Source organism: Cololabis saira, chromosome 20 (assembly GCF_033807715.1).
Source record: "Cololabis saira isolate AMF1-May2022 chromosome 20, fColSai1.1, whole genome shotgun sequence".
Lineage (NCBI taxonomy): Eukaryota > Metazoa > Chordata > Actinopteri > Beloniformes > Belonidae > Cololabis > Cololabis saira.
In genome coordinates, this window is record NC_084606.1 from 11396191 (window position 1) to 11410550 (window position 14360).

General features: G+C 45.5%; 1 protein-coding gene across 4 annotated transcripts in view; it reads right to left on the reverse strand.

Moving 5' to 3' along the window:
- Positions 1–14360, reverse strand: part of camta2 (calmodulin binding transcription activator 2) — a 59644-nt gene that overhangs the window by 14229 nt on the left and 31055 nt on the right. For all 4 annotated transcript variants that reach the window (XM_061710728.1, XM_061710726.1, XM_061710729.1 and 1 more), the window contains exons 13-16: positions 13934–14121; positions 4965–5146; positions 601–679; positions 268–520 (exon numbers count right to left, since the gene is read on the reverse strand). In XM_061710728.1, coding sequence (XP_061566712.1) covers positions 268–520; positions 601–679; positions 4965–5146; positions 13934–14121 — 702 coding nt within the window. The remainder of the gene's footprint in view (positions 1–267; positions 521–600; positions 680–4964; positions 5147–13933; positions 14122–14360) is intronic.

Genomic DNA, 14360 nt, shown 5'->3' on the forward strand with positions numbered 1-14360 from the left:
CGTCTCGTCCAACGAAAATGAAGACACATTTTAACAGAGTTTTTAATTTGTAATCTACATTTTAGTCTCGTTTTTATTCGTCTACGATATTGCATTATATATTTAACTATCGTTATCGTCACATGACCATTATTTTCGTTGCGTCTCCTCTTGTTTTCCTCAGCTGATAAAGGTTCGTTGACGACGATATTTAGGCATAATTTTCGAAAGCAACTTTAGTTAGAGCCAATCAGAGCGCTGGAATCAGGTCACATGACAGTGCCTCACCTGTGTCGGGGCTGGTGGAGAGAGGAGACGGCGGCGGCTGCAGCGTGGCCAGCGTGTGCGTGTCTGCCTGCGGGGCGGCGTGCGTCCTCTGCGTGTGCAGCTCCTCCAGCGCCGTGGCGAGGCGGGTGTGTCCGCGGGAGCGGGCCACGGCGAGCGGCAGGCGGCCCAGCGAGTCGGGGATTCCCAGAGCCGAGCTGTTCCAGCCGTACAGCAGCTCCGCTGCCCTCTGGTGGCCCAGCGCGCACGCCCACATCTGTAACGCACACGGTTAGAATGACTGGATGTCGCCACGGCAACGGCTCTGCCTCAGCACGCGGCGGGTCTGTCGTTTACCAGTGGCGTGCAGGAGAAGTGGTCGACGTTCAGGGGATCAACCTCCTGTTCCAGGTCCAAACTGTCGCCGTTTACAGTCCTGCAACAAACAACAGCAGTCAGTGGCTCCGGCCCCTAACCCTGGATTCACACCAAAAGTGTCACAGGCGTCCGGCTGCCATTCATTGTCTATGAAAGCGCCCTGCGAGAGGCGTTGAAGACGTTCAGGGCGTCAATTTGAAGTTGAGAGAATTTCAACTTTATGCAAATGAGCAGCGGCGACGGCGAGGCAGCGTCCAATCACAGACCGGGATTCCCGAAGCGAGAAGCCTCAATGCAGGTTGTACTTTCATGTAGACACAAACGTACACTCACTCACATGCGTACATGAGCAGAGCTGTGCACTAACAAACTTATTTTATCAGGAATTCATATATTCCATCCAGCAAATTGACATTTTTGCGGATTTGACTGCCGTTTTTACCTGAACTAAATGTTTTTACCTGAACTCTGCTCATGTGAAACACATAACTGATGGTTGAGGAGCTGGATGGTCTGAACTATTTTATTTGCTACATCGATCCAACGCAAAATAATTAAAAACCGTGCTCATTAATAAAAAAAAAAAAAAACACAGTTTAAACAATATGACCAAATCCGCTCCGACCCGGTGTGTCAGTGTTCACCGCAGACAGACTGCAGCTTCACCGGGACCAACAACTAGCTGATGTTGGCTCCGTTTCACGAAGCGGGTTCTGCAAAAACTCAGGGAAACTCGGCGAGGCTACTTAACCGACCAAGAGGGTTCAGATGAGCGAGGTGACTTGTACTCGGAATCTGTTACCGTGGTAACTGCCTGATGTAAACTGGTCCAGAGTTACTTCCTGTCTCCGCCCCTCATGAACCGTTTCTAGACGTCTGAACGACGACATGTTTGGGAATGAATATTGATGATCCGAGTGGCTTTGAACAGGTCCAGTCAGACCGGTCCTGGTGACACTTGATGGCTTTAGAGAGCGCCGGCTTTTATTCTGTTGTTTTGTCAGATATATATGGTTTTTCTCCCACTAGTGGAGTTTTTACCTGCCATTGTTTATATTATGTTTATGTAATAATTGCTCGGGGGTTCATGTTCTGGGTCTTTGGAAAGATCCTAGAGACAACTTCTGTTGTAATAGATGCTATATAAATAAAATTGGTTTAATTCACCGTACGAATTGTTACAGATTACTTTTGTAATACTGTATTTGACCCGGTCTTTGTACGTTTTGACTGTATAGAAAAGTAATTCTTGCCATTGTAAGAATGAGATGTAACTGCTGTACTCTACTGCCCTTACTTTTTAACAACTTGTACATTTTATTATTTTACCTCTTTTCTTATCATTTTATTTGTTATTTACTGTTTAATAGTGTCTTGCCGCTTTTAATATTGATGTAAAGCACTTTGATTTACCTTGTGTTGAATTGTGCTGTACAAATAAACTTTATTTATAGCCTTGCCTATAAATAAAATAAAATTGAATTGAATATGATCCTGTCCATCACAAATACCTCGTATGTTCATACCTCCCTCTGATACTCCTCCAGCAGCCTTCCTTCCCCTAGTGACCCCGTCTGAATGAGTCGTACAAGCTGATGTTCCCTTGTCAGTTTTAACTGATACTGAACAGACTATTTTATTACGTTAGAAAGTGAACGATGCAGAACTGAGGGAAAAGTGACCCACTCTCATAAGTACTGCCCCCTTTTTCCCCATCAACGTTCCAGTTTTATACTGGTTACAGTCGCCACAAAGTCATCAAGTAATACACCCTTTTTCAGCGAACGTCCAATAATAATGATGCGGTACATCTTGGCAACAGAAGTGGTGTTTTCTCCAGCAGTTGTGACTGAAAGACGAGGTAGCAACTGGTTAGCAGGCATTTACAGACTGTTCCCAGATTCAACATGTCTGTTGTTGCGTATACGGTTGTAGGGATCGCTATTCCACTGGTGGACTAAAGTTTTAAAGGATTCCAACAGGATCACAACTATTTCAGAGCAGCTGGCGGCGTCTGTGGCTGCAGGCGATCAAACGTGTGGACTGGAAGGAGGACATAATGAAAAACGCCTGCAGCGCCCGCTTTACACCAGCTAAGGTTTTCTATCTAACCCTTGATTTTACGGGAAAGCCTTGTTTACATTAGTGACTGTCTGTATGATGTAGAATAATAATCAAATGCAGCTGAGGTTTGATAATCTGGTGTTAGATCTGGCTGGTGCTTGCTAGGCTAAACAAACGTCGTCTTGTTTTATTTTTGCAGGCGAGGCTTTGGACTCTAATAGTCCTGGTTTTGTGTCATCTGTGTTTATGTACACAAACAAAGCCGGAAGGGGGAGGATTTCTCATCAGAGACGAGCTTGTGGCCCATGGTGCATCCCTTCATATCCCTCACTTCACCAAAGGAGAAGCAGCTTCCTGCACAGGAAGTGGACACATCTAGACAACTTAAAGTGATTTTACATTTGTAAAACATGTATTCAGGCCTGCTGATCTTAAGACTTAATGCATTTTAATAAACCTTTCCACATTGGTTGCTACTTTATTTCAGCACTAGGATTGTGTCGACACCACATTAAGATTTTCATTCGTCTCCACATTCCCTCCCCTCAGTTCTCTCCGTCAGCCGTCTGAACACGTACTCGTATTTATTCTATGATTGCAATCTTTGGTTCTGGTGAACTCAATAAGGAAGTCCACTTCCTCTGACTCTGCGTTGCCATGGTGAATCCCGGTATCAGAGCTCCGCTGATGATGGCTTTTCATCGTCGTGGTAACTCAAGAGTCAACATAGTTCAGGGTGCTTGCTCTTTTTCCAAATTAAAATTCCAGACTTTTCCCAGACTTTTTTAAAACCGATATTTTTTTTCCCAAGACGCACTTGTAAATTTCGGGTGTTGTAGCCATAAATTCGAAAACACGCAACAACCCATTTCTGTTGACCACTAGGCAATCGACCTCAGCAGTAACATCACGAAATGTTCCAGAGTAGGCTAGGCAAGCGTTGATTGGATATTATTCCTTTAGGTGAAGACAGTACGTGACTAGTTAGTAAAATTATAAGTTTTATAGCCTACCTTTCTATTTCTCATTTCACAATGCCTTTGAGCATACTGTAAAATTCTACCATACATTTTTTCCCCATACTTTATTAAGACTTTCACACAAAATTCAAGACTTTTCAAGGTCTGGAAAACAGTGTTTCAAAATTCCATACTTATTAAGACTTTCAAGACTTGCGCAAGCACCCTGTAGTTAGAGCTGACTGAACCAACTCTGAACACGTGAAACCTACAACTCAAGAGTTTCCAGGACTCGGACCCGGAGCCGGTTTCTGAGCCAGTTTCCCGGGACCCGGAGCCGTTTTTTTGGGAACCGGAGCCGTTTTTTTGGGAACCGGAGCCGTTTTTTTGGGACCCAGAGCCGTTTTTTTGGGAACCGGAGCAGTTTTTTTGGGACCCAGAGCCGTTTTTTTGGGACCCGGAGCCGTTTTTTTGGGAACCGGAGCCGGTTTCTGAGATGGTTTTTTGGACCCGGAGCCATTTTTTTGGACCCGGAGCCGTTTTTTTGGGACCCGGAGCCGGATTTTGGGACCCGGAGCCGGAGTCGGTTTCTGAGCCAGTTTCCCGGGACCCGGAGCCGTTTTTTTGGGACCCAGAGCCGTTTTTTTGGGACCCGGAGCCGTTTTTTTGGGAACCGGAGCCATTTTTTTGGACCCGGAGCCGGTTTTTTGGGACCCGGAGCCGGTTTTTGGGACCCGGAGCCGGTTTCTGGGCCAGTTTCCCGGGACCCGGAGCCAGTTTTTTGGACCCAGAGCCGTTTTTTTGGGACCCGGATCCGGTTTCTGGGACTCTGAGCCGGTTTCTGAGCCGGTTTCCGGGACCCTGAGCCGTTTTTTTGGACCCGAAGCCGGTTTTTTGGGACCCGGAGCCGGTTTTTGGGACCTGGAGCCGGTTTCCGGGACCCGGAGCCGTTTTTTTGGACCCCGAGCCGGTTTTTTGGGACCCGGAGCCGGTTTCCGGGACCCGGAGCCGTTTTTTTGGACCCCGAGCCGGTTTTTTGGGACCCGGAGCCGGTTTTTTGGGACCCGGAGTTGGTTTCTGGGCCAGTTTCCTGGGACCCGGAGCCGTTTTCGGGACTTGCAGCCGGTTTTCGGGACCCAGAGCCGGTTTTTCGGGACCCGGAGCCGGTTTCCGGGACCCGGGGGCGGTTTCCGGGGCCAGTTTTTCGGGACCCGGAGCTGGTTTCTGGGACCCTGAGCCGGTTTCCGAGCCGGTTTCCGGGACCCGGAGCCAGCGGAGCCTCCTTTGACATGGGGCCCAGGTGTGTGTCTGTGTGTTTACCTCCAGTGGATCAGTGTGTGGATCAGGTGTGTGTATCCTTGTGCAGCAGCCAGGTGGAGCAGCGTCATCCCACGGTGGCGGACTGAGTGATGAAGCCTCTCTCCTCCTCCTGCTCCCCACCGTCCTCCCCTCATCATCCGCTCACAGACTCCGACGATCCTCCTTTCAAACCACTGAGAGGACTGACACACAAACACAAAGGTGACATTGTTCTGATCACTGATCAACGACCTCATCACTTTCATCTGACCTGCCAGGCGCTCTGTCCCGGCCGTCACCCCCCCTCCCTCCCCTGCAGCTGATGGGAAATATTACATTCATGCCCCCCACCCCTCCTCATTGCCCTGGCATGTGCCCCTCGTCCTGCCCCCTTCCACAGTGACGCACATGGCAGAGTGAGGATAAGACTGAGTGACAGCTGAGAGAGCGAGGCTCGCTGTGATCTGGAAACACCTCCTGTCATCACTCGACACCCCCGCCCAGCTGTCACTCATCCATCCTGCCCTCAGACAGCTGCAGTGCAACCCCCCCCAACCCCCCCCAACCCAAGTCAGGCGGTCATAGAGAGCCAAGAGTGGAAAAACAAAAATAAATCCAAAATACAGTCATGCATAAAAGTTGAGTCTCCGAGGGGCAGAACTTTAATAACAGCAGTTTTGTAGGAACCGAAGACGCTTCATCATCTGCACCATCACTGATGTGACAAATGACAAACTAAATCCTGTGGGTAATCCCAAATTCCCCTCACTGCCCAAAGACTTATGATGCATTTAGGTGTTAACACAATGACAAGCAGGAACAACATGAGTAATGGAAGAGAAGCGTGGAGGTGCACTAGTCCGGATCAAAGCTGCTGCGACCGAGGAGGCCGTGGCCCCTTGTTGTTATTCCTGGATTCAACCAGGTTACATCTCACTGATGATATATTCCCCACGCTTGTGGGGGTGTTGTCGCGGAGACAGCACTGATCTGGCAAACCTGTGGTTGTTGAAGGGCTTGAAGTGTTGTTGGCTCGGATCAATAACAACCGAGACCTTCACAGTGAAGGGTTTCAGACGGATAGGACTCTCTTAACCTTACTCTGTCCCTGGGCCCACACATGAGAAAGGACTCCCACTCCCACTGTTGCCTTCTTGCTGGGTTGCTGGAGTCCACAGCTAGTGTACACTGGACCAGTTTCCTGTTTGATTTGTTGTCACCACCACCTCCTCAGAGGCTGGCCGTCCTCCCGTTCTCTCCCTGAAGCTGCTCCCAGGTTTCTGCTGCATTTTAAGACTCATCTTGCACCAGGGTGGTGACACCCTGCAGGAACTAATGGCGCTTTTGCACTAGAACCTACTCAGCCCGACTCGACTCGCCTCTCCTTGGTTCTTTTCCACTAGGGGTCTAACGTGCCGAGTAGATATTTTTTCTGTAACTATTCTGCCGAGGTTCTAAGCTGCTGAGTCGGCTGTATCTGACATCATCACACTACAGGACACCGATTAGTCGGGGGGTTGGAGTCAGACGTCTGAGTCAGGAGGAGGAAATCAGTGAAACAGCGACTCTGACGGCGACTTCTTGTTCATTTTATTCCACCAGCAATGGCAAAAGTCTGTTTGGTGATCCAACTCTGAGGTGCAGATGTTCATAAACCTGGTGGCTGAGGAGAGAATTAAAAAGGAATCTAGACGGGCGATAAGGAACGACCAGATCCACCAGGAGCTCTGTCACTTCATAGCTGATCGCGGCTCAGGCTGACTTTTCAGCAGCGAGAGACAAACAAACAAAAAATTAAAAAGTGTCGCCGCTTGAAGCTTCTCTCACTCTCATTTTTTAACTTGATATCGAACACAAGCCACAGACCCAGCAGCACATTTATCATCTCCTCCAGGTTCTACATCTTTAGTGTTGTTGTCTTCTTCCTTTAGATACACAATCAAATACGTCACAGCAGCTTCGCTCCAACCTCCTACCTGTCCAGATGCTGAATTGTTATGGAAAAGAAACCAGGCTGAGTTCAGTGGAGCCGAGCTGAGATGAGTAGAGCCGAGTAGATACTAATAGAAAAGCGCCATCAGAAACCCCCTGAAGTACCAGGTGAACTTTGGTTGAAAGACACCACTCTGCCCGACACGTCTGTGGAAGGAGGAACAACTCCTGGTCTCCTTTGAGACTGCAGGATACTGATTATCAGAAAGCTGTGAAGAAGGAAAAAGCTGACTTCAATTAAACTTTAGTTTAAACTACTTTAAACTCTTAATCACCTGAGCACAGATCATGGGACGCCATCAAGTATGCTGTGTGAGGATGTTTTAAAGTCTAATGACGAAGCTTCTGGACTTATGACCTCTTCCATCTCTGTCAGTACTGACCCCTTGGTTTCCTCTGTGTCCAGCTGTTGTCCAGCTGCTGTCCAGCTGTTCAAACCCAGTTGAATAACTACACCCCACAAACTCCCTTTGGACAGCATCCCTACTCGTTTATCTAAGGATGTCTCTGACACCACAGGGCAGGTATTCTCACGTTGGTGAATATGTTTCATCATGCAGCAGGCCATCCTGCAACTCCTTTTACAAAAGAGGAGTCTAGATTTTTCAACCCATCTTTTTATCTAAAGCTTTTGAGTTGTTTTTAATCAACTGTAAACATTCTCAGAGGAGTCCAGTTGTGACGGCTTATAAAACTGTCCTTTTCAAGACTTTTTAATGACAGTAACTGTTCATTCAGGCACCTGTGTCGTTTTAGTACTTCTAGATTGTTTTTTTTTCTAGATTCAGCTTTCTCTCTGGTGGGATATCTCAGGGTTCCATTTTGGGCCCACTCAGGTTTTCTTTGAATATGCCACCCTTGGGGCTATCTTTTAAAAAATAATCTGTCCTTTCACTATTTTGTAGAAGACAACAATCAATACCAATTTATCTACCATTTAAGTATAACAATTCTGTTAAAGGAGCTTGAGGCTCCTTTTAAGAAATGAGACTCTCTAGCGCCACCCTTCACCACGACGGCAGTCGGGGGTACTGCAGCCAACAGTGAAGCCGACACAGGAGAACGGGGAGAACGTGCATGCAGCGTCATGTGACGTCACATCCGCAGGACAGCGCGGGAAATTCGGGACCGAATTGCAGCACATTTTGCAGCACACAGCCTGTTCAAGGCAAAGGAGAGATACACTAGAGGGCTCATTCTTTTTGGTTTGGAACGCTTCATCTGACATTATTACTAGAAAACTTAAAATGTATACGGATTTTTTTCATAAATCCTGCCACAATCCGGCCTCAAGCTCCTTTAATTGTATTAGTTCTGTGAAGAAGGACATCAACTTTTTTACATGTTGATGAAAGAAAAACAGAAATGATTACGAGTTCAGGGACTGTGCTGCCTCTCCTGGAATTATTTATTCATCAATCTGCTAAAACAGTGTGATTTTGGAAAGGATAGTTTTAGTAGTTGTCACTACTGGACTCCTCAGAGAATGGGAAGGAAACATTTGATAAAACAGATTAATTTAATTGTAAAAAGCATTTTCTTCCAGTTAATACGGTTGACATTAGACCATGCTTGTTCTGTAAGTGATTCTGAAACTGTTGATTACCGTCCTGGATTACTGTTCAAGGTCAGTCATCTCTTCGTTAGCTGTAGCTGGTGCAAAATGCTGCTGCAGTGATTTTAACCAGAAAATCTGAAGATATTGGTACTGATATAACTTCACTCGCTTCGTATCCATTTTACAATAATTTTTTTTTTTTAAATATATTTTTATCCCCGATTTTTTACCACCCCGTGCTCATACCTAAGTCAGTCCTGGGCATTGCCAACCTCTGCCAACCCCTTCGCTCAGGTCTCCTTCTAAACCAGACAGGGTGGGGTTTCTCTGGCCGGACGTAGCGCGTGGAAGGATCACGTTATTCCAGCCGATCAGTTTATTGCCTATGGACACTGACTGAGAAGAAGGGCTGAAAGCTTCCTCAGACTGGATCCGTCGTGCAGCCTGACCGTGAACTGCCCGACACCGGTGTGCCGCTGGCGTGCGGCGGAGAGGTGGAGCTGGTATTTGAGGATTACCGGGGGACTTGGTGAGCAGCAGCAGCTGCAGTTTAAACCAGCCGAAGACAACGGGTCTGCAGCGGCGGCGATTGTTTCAGTTCAGGTCGACGCTCTCTGTCGCTCGGTCTATTTTAACTCCACGACTCCATCTGCCAAATTCCCATGACATCAGCCACAGACGGGGCGGAGCCAGTCATGTAATCCGCAGGACACCTGCACACAGACCGTCCTCAGCACCAGGAGTCCAAGGTCTGCTTAGTTTTCCTGATCGACAGTTAACTGAAACCACTTTCTCTCAGCAAAGTCAGTCAGAGTAACACGTGAGATTAAAGCACAACAGGCCGTAGTAACTGAGGATGAAGCACAGCAGAAAAAAACCCTGTTGGACTACATCTTCTACTTTTGGAGCTCATTTCAATAGAAAACCTCTCACCTGATCTCCCGAGTTTTGTTGGTTTTTGAAGAGGAATGTTTTAAAGGACTTTGCAAATTCTTACGTGCCTTTATCATACTATATACCATATTTTACGCACTATGAGGCGCACCTAAAAGCCTTTCATTTTCTCAAAAACCGGCAGTGCGCCTTATAATGCGGTGCGCTTTGTTTAGGATCATTTCAGTAATTTCTGTTACTGTAGTCAGGGGGATTGTGGGTAATGTAGTCGGTGTAGCCGAAGTAATGGCGCTAAAAACGCTAGGAATCGTCACAGACGTTCAAGACAACAGCAGCGACGGTGACTCGCATAATGGCGACTGTGACGAGACGGAGCAAAGCTGGTTTTTATTTTGTTAATAAAGTTTGACTTACGGTACTTTTCTTCTTGTTTTTTTTTTTTTGCAATTGCTGTTGCATTTGTACCATTTCCTGTAGCGCAGCTCCATCAGGTAGATACGTAACTCAACCCCAGCCACTATAGTACAGTATTTTACCATATATTTAGAGTAGGAATGGGCGATATTTTACCGTTCACGATAAACCGTCAAAAAATTTCCTCACAATAAGAATTTGTCATCTCGCAGTAAAAACGATAAATTCCCGTTGATGATGTTTTTGTGTAAAGCTGATTTTTGGAAGGAAGGAATGAAGGGAGGGAGGGCAAAAACAAGGAAAGAAGGAAGGAAGGGAGAAAAGAGGAAGGGAAGAAGAAAGGAGAGAGCAGGAGGAAGGAAGGGGAAAAAATAAGGAAGGAAGGAGGAAAGGGGGGAATGAAGGAAAGAAAGAAAGAAAGAAAGAGAGAAAGAGAAGAAAGATAAATTCCCGTTGATGACGTTTTTGTGTAACAAACATGACGGATCTGAGAGCGAGATAGATTTATAGTTACAAAGGTGGAGTTAAATTGGTATTTTTTTAATCATCATTTTTATCGTTATCGGGATAAATGCCAGAAATGATCTTGATACATTTTTTAGTCCATACCGCCCATCCCTAATTTAGAGCGCCTTATATATGAAGAGAGTTTTAAAAGAAGTCTATTTATTGAAGGTGCGCCTTTTAATATGATGCGCCTCATGGTGCGGAAAATACAGTAATCAACTCATCGCATTTTTCTGCAACAGAACCCACAAATCCCTTTCTGCGGCACCTGCTTGGGGCTACAGTGTGGGACCCGGCAGGACCCACTGACCCAGGAAACTAACACTCGTACCACTTGGTTGCGGTAGTGCACCCAACCCGGCAGTCTTCCAGGCACGGACGCCTGTGGCCTGCGCTTCAGCTGCCGGGCTGTCAAACTGAGTTTGAGCTCTTCACAAGTTTTATGCATCCTTGTTTCTAAAAGTGGAAATTTTAAGAAAAACAAGGAGGAGCTTTGGTTTTTTTCATTTCAGAGAAGTTCAAATCAGGTTGGATGTTTTCCAAAACAACACGGGGCCCGGTTCCTGGCACGAAGGGGGCCCTGTTCCCTGTGGACCGAAAAAACCGGGGCTGTCTGCATAAACAGGGCCCAGTGTCTGGCATAAATGCTCGGTTGTGTCAGGTCACAGTTGCTACGGAGGGGCCACATGGTTTAAAGGGCCCCAACTGGGATTCAATTCATTCAACACAAACATTCCACAAAACGCTTCCTTATGAAAATAAATTGAAATAATATTTTTTTATTTCCAGTAAAGTGAGAGATTTGTTGATGCAGCATTTGCCGTCCTGGGTGATATTTAGTGTTTCCGCTTAGATTGTTTTTGTGCCCCCCTCTAAGGTCCTAGGACCGGCCCTGGCAGCATATATATACAGTGCCTTGCAAAAGTATTTGCCCCCCTTGAACTTTGTGACCTTTTGCCACATTTCAGGCTTCAAACATAAAGATATAAAACTGTAATTTTTTGTGAAGAATCAACAACAAGTGGGACACAATCATGAAGTGGAACGAAATGTATTGGGTATTTCAAACTTTTTTAACAAATAAAAAACTGAAAAAGTGGCCCAATTTTTCAGTTTTTTATTTGTTAAAAAAGTTTGAAATATCCAATACATTTCTTTCCACTTCATGATTGTGTCCCACTTGTTGTTGATTCTTCACAAAAAATTAGTTTAATATCTTTATGTTTGAAGCCTGAAATATGGCAAAAGGTCACAAAGTTCAAGGGGGGTGAATACTTCGCAAGGCACTGTATGTGTGTATGTGTATATATATATATATATATATATATATATATATATATATATATATATATATATATATATATTTATTAGGGGTGTAACGGTACACAAAAATCTCAGTTCGGTAAGTACCTCGGTTTGGAGGTCACGGTTCGGTTCATTTTCGGTACAGTAAGAAAACAAAATGCTAAATATAAACGTGCTAGTTGTTTATTACACACACACAAAATAACATTGGCTCTACTTGTGCCGGCGCTAGGACCCGGCGGACGCATGGTGTGTCGTCAGGCGGTTTTTTCCTTCATGCTTCCCTGCAGCGTCTCATGCAAACACAAACACACGTACCTGGCAGAAACATTTCTTTATATAATGTTGTCTGTCGCCCGCGATATTTTTTGTTTTTTTGGCCGGCGCCATAGTTGGCTGGCTACAAACTCTATACATCCCATAATGTATAATAATATGCCCGCGCTCTCAGCAGCGGTACTCGCATCGTTAAGGCTGATTTATGGTGCTGCATTACACCAACGCAGATCCTACGGCGTAGGGTGCGCAGCGAGCGGCCGTACGGTGCACGTCGCTGCGTACCCTACGGCGTAGGCTCTACGTCGATTTAACGCCGAACCATAATTCAGGCTTTACTAGGCAACGAAGCAGGTTGACTCTCGTTGCAGAACAGCGCTGCAGAGGCGCTCCTAAACGTAAATGATCATTGTTTTTTTTTTTTAGGCCTGGCATAGGCCCCGCCAGGCCTAAACAATGGTAGGGGAAACACTTGACTTGTCACAATTATGTGCTTAGCTCTTTAGTTCTTCATTAGTTAGTGCTTTTTTCTTTAATCTTAATACTTTCTCGCTGTGAGCGCAACAGCAGCAGCGCTCTGCTCCACAACGTGCGGTCCTCTACTTAATATGTCCGTGTGGAAACTCGTTCGGTACGCCACCGTTCCGAACCGAACACGCTATACCGAACGGTTCAATACAAATACATGTACCGTTACACCCCTAATATATATATATATATATATATATAACAAACATATATATATATATATATATATATATATATATATATATATTTTAAGGCTGGGACTTTAGCGCGTTAATTTCGATTAATTAATTACAGAAAAAAATAGCGCGTTTTCGCATTCGTTTTTTCCCCTCGGAACGTTTCTCACGGGGACGACTTTCATACGGACGGCGCACCAACCAACCAGACCCTTGAGAGAGAGGCTGCATCCGAAATCGCATACTTCCCCCCTAATGATATTTATTGATATTTACTGATATTTACTCAAAAGTGTGCCGAACTTAAGTATAATTTTTAGTATATACTTTTTAGTATGGCATTTCGGACGCACCGAGAGTTATGACACTTACGTGGACTCCCATTGTAAGCTCCGCGGCGAGATCAAAGCACTTTACAACTCTCTCTCAAGGTTCTGCAACCAACGTGCATTATGTTACAGCGAAGTGCGGCCGTCGTCATAACACAAGCTAAGTTGTTACCACACACGTTAAAGATGAATGAAGTCGCAGACAAAAAGGGTCTCGTTGGTCCCGTGGATGGGAAATTTTGTTTTAAAAAACGGATGGATGGAAGCGTGCTCTGTTTTTTAATGTGTTTCCATGTTCTGGAATGTACTTGAAACAGTTGAAAGTATTTTGTTATATTTAAGTGTTGTTTACAGAAGGTCCTTGACTATAGGCTACCTGTCTCATTCAATGTGCATACTGCATATATTTAATTTACTGCACTTTATAGCAAATTGCACTGATTTGTTCTTGGTGAAGCCCCACCTTGATAAAAATAAACTGTTTCATAAATTGAACGTATGTTTTCACTAGTCAATCATTCACTCGTATACAAAAATCCATTTGAAACAAGCAAAAAAAGGAAATCTCATTGTTCTCAGGTCTAAAATTGATATGCGATCAAATTGCGATTAATTAATTACAAAGGCTGTAATTAATTCGATTAATTTTTTTAATCAAGTCCCAGCCCTAATATATATATATATATATATATATATATATATATATATATATATATATATATATATATATATATATATATATACACACACACACATATACATATACATATACACACAAAGATTTTTTTTTTGGGTTCTAGTGGCCCTTTAGTCAAGTTGCAGACAGGAAGGGGGTAGAGAGAGAGAATGGGGATGACATGCAGCAAAGGTGCGCAGGCTGGGATTCAAACCTGTGACCACTGCAGGAGGACTGCAGCCTCAGTATATGAGCCGCTTGCTTAACCCACACGGCCACCGAGCGGCCCAATAGATACATTTCTATCTCTGAGATCAAACGTATAGCCGCCTCACCTGTTCTTGGTCCACAGGTAGAGGTGGAGGAGGGGGCGTGGCCAACTGGTTGCCGCGCTGCTGCTGCTGCTGCTGCTGTTGTTGCTGCTGCTGCTGCTGCTGCTGGACGTTGTCGCGAGCGGCCATCTCCGCCATCCTGCGCTCCATCTGCTCCAGCCGCTCCAGGATGGACATCCTGAACTGATTATCTGCAGGCAGACGACAGGTGTGTCACTCCAAGCTCGGCCCACTCCTGATCTCAGCCTTTCCAGGGCACATCAAAGATGGACTTGGCGTTGACGTCTCCGTCAGACAACCAATGACATCAAACACATCAGCAGATGAGCCTACATCTCCCACAATGCACCTGGACGGCGTCTCAGCCAAGTCTTGCTGTCTGATAAACGGCTTTGCGGGACAACGGTGGCGTCCTCAGATGCTTGAACCT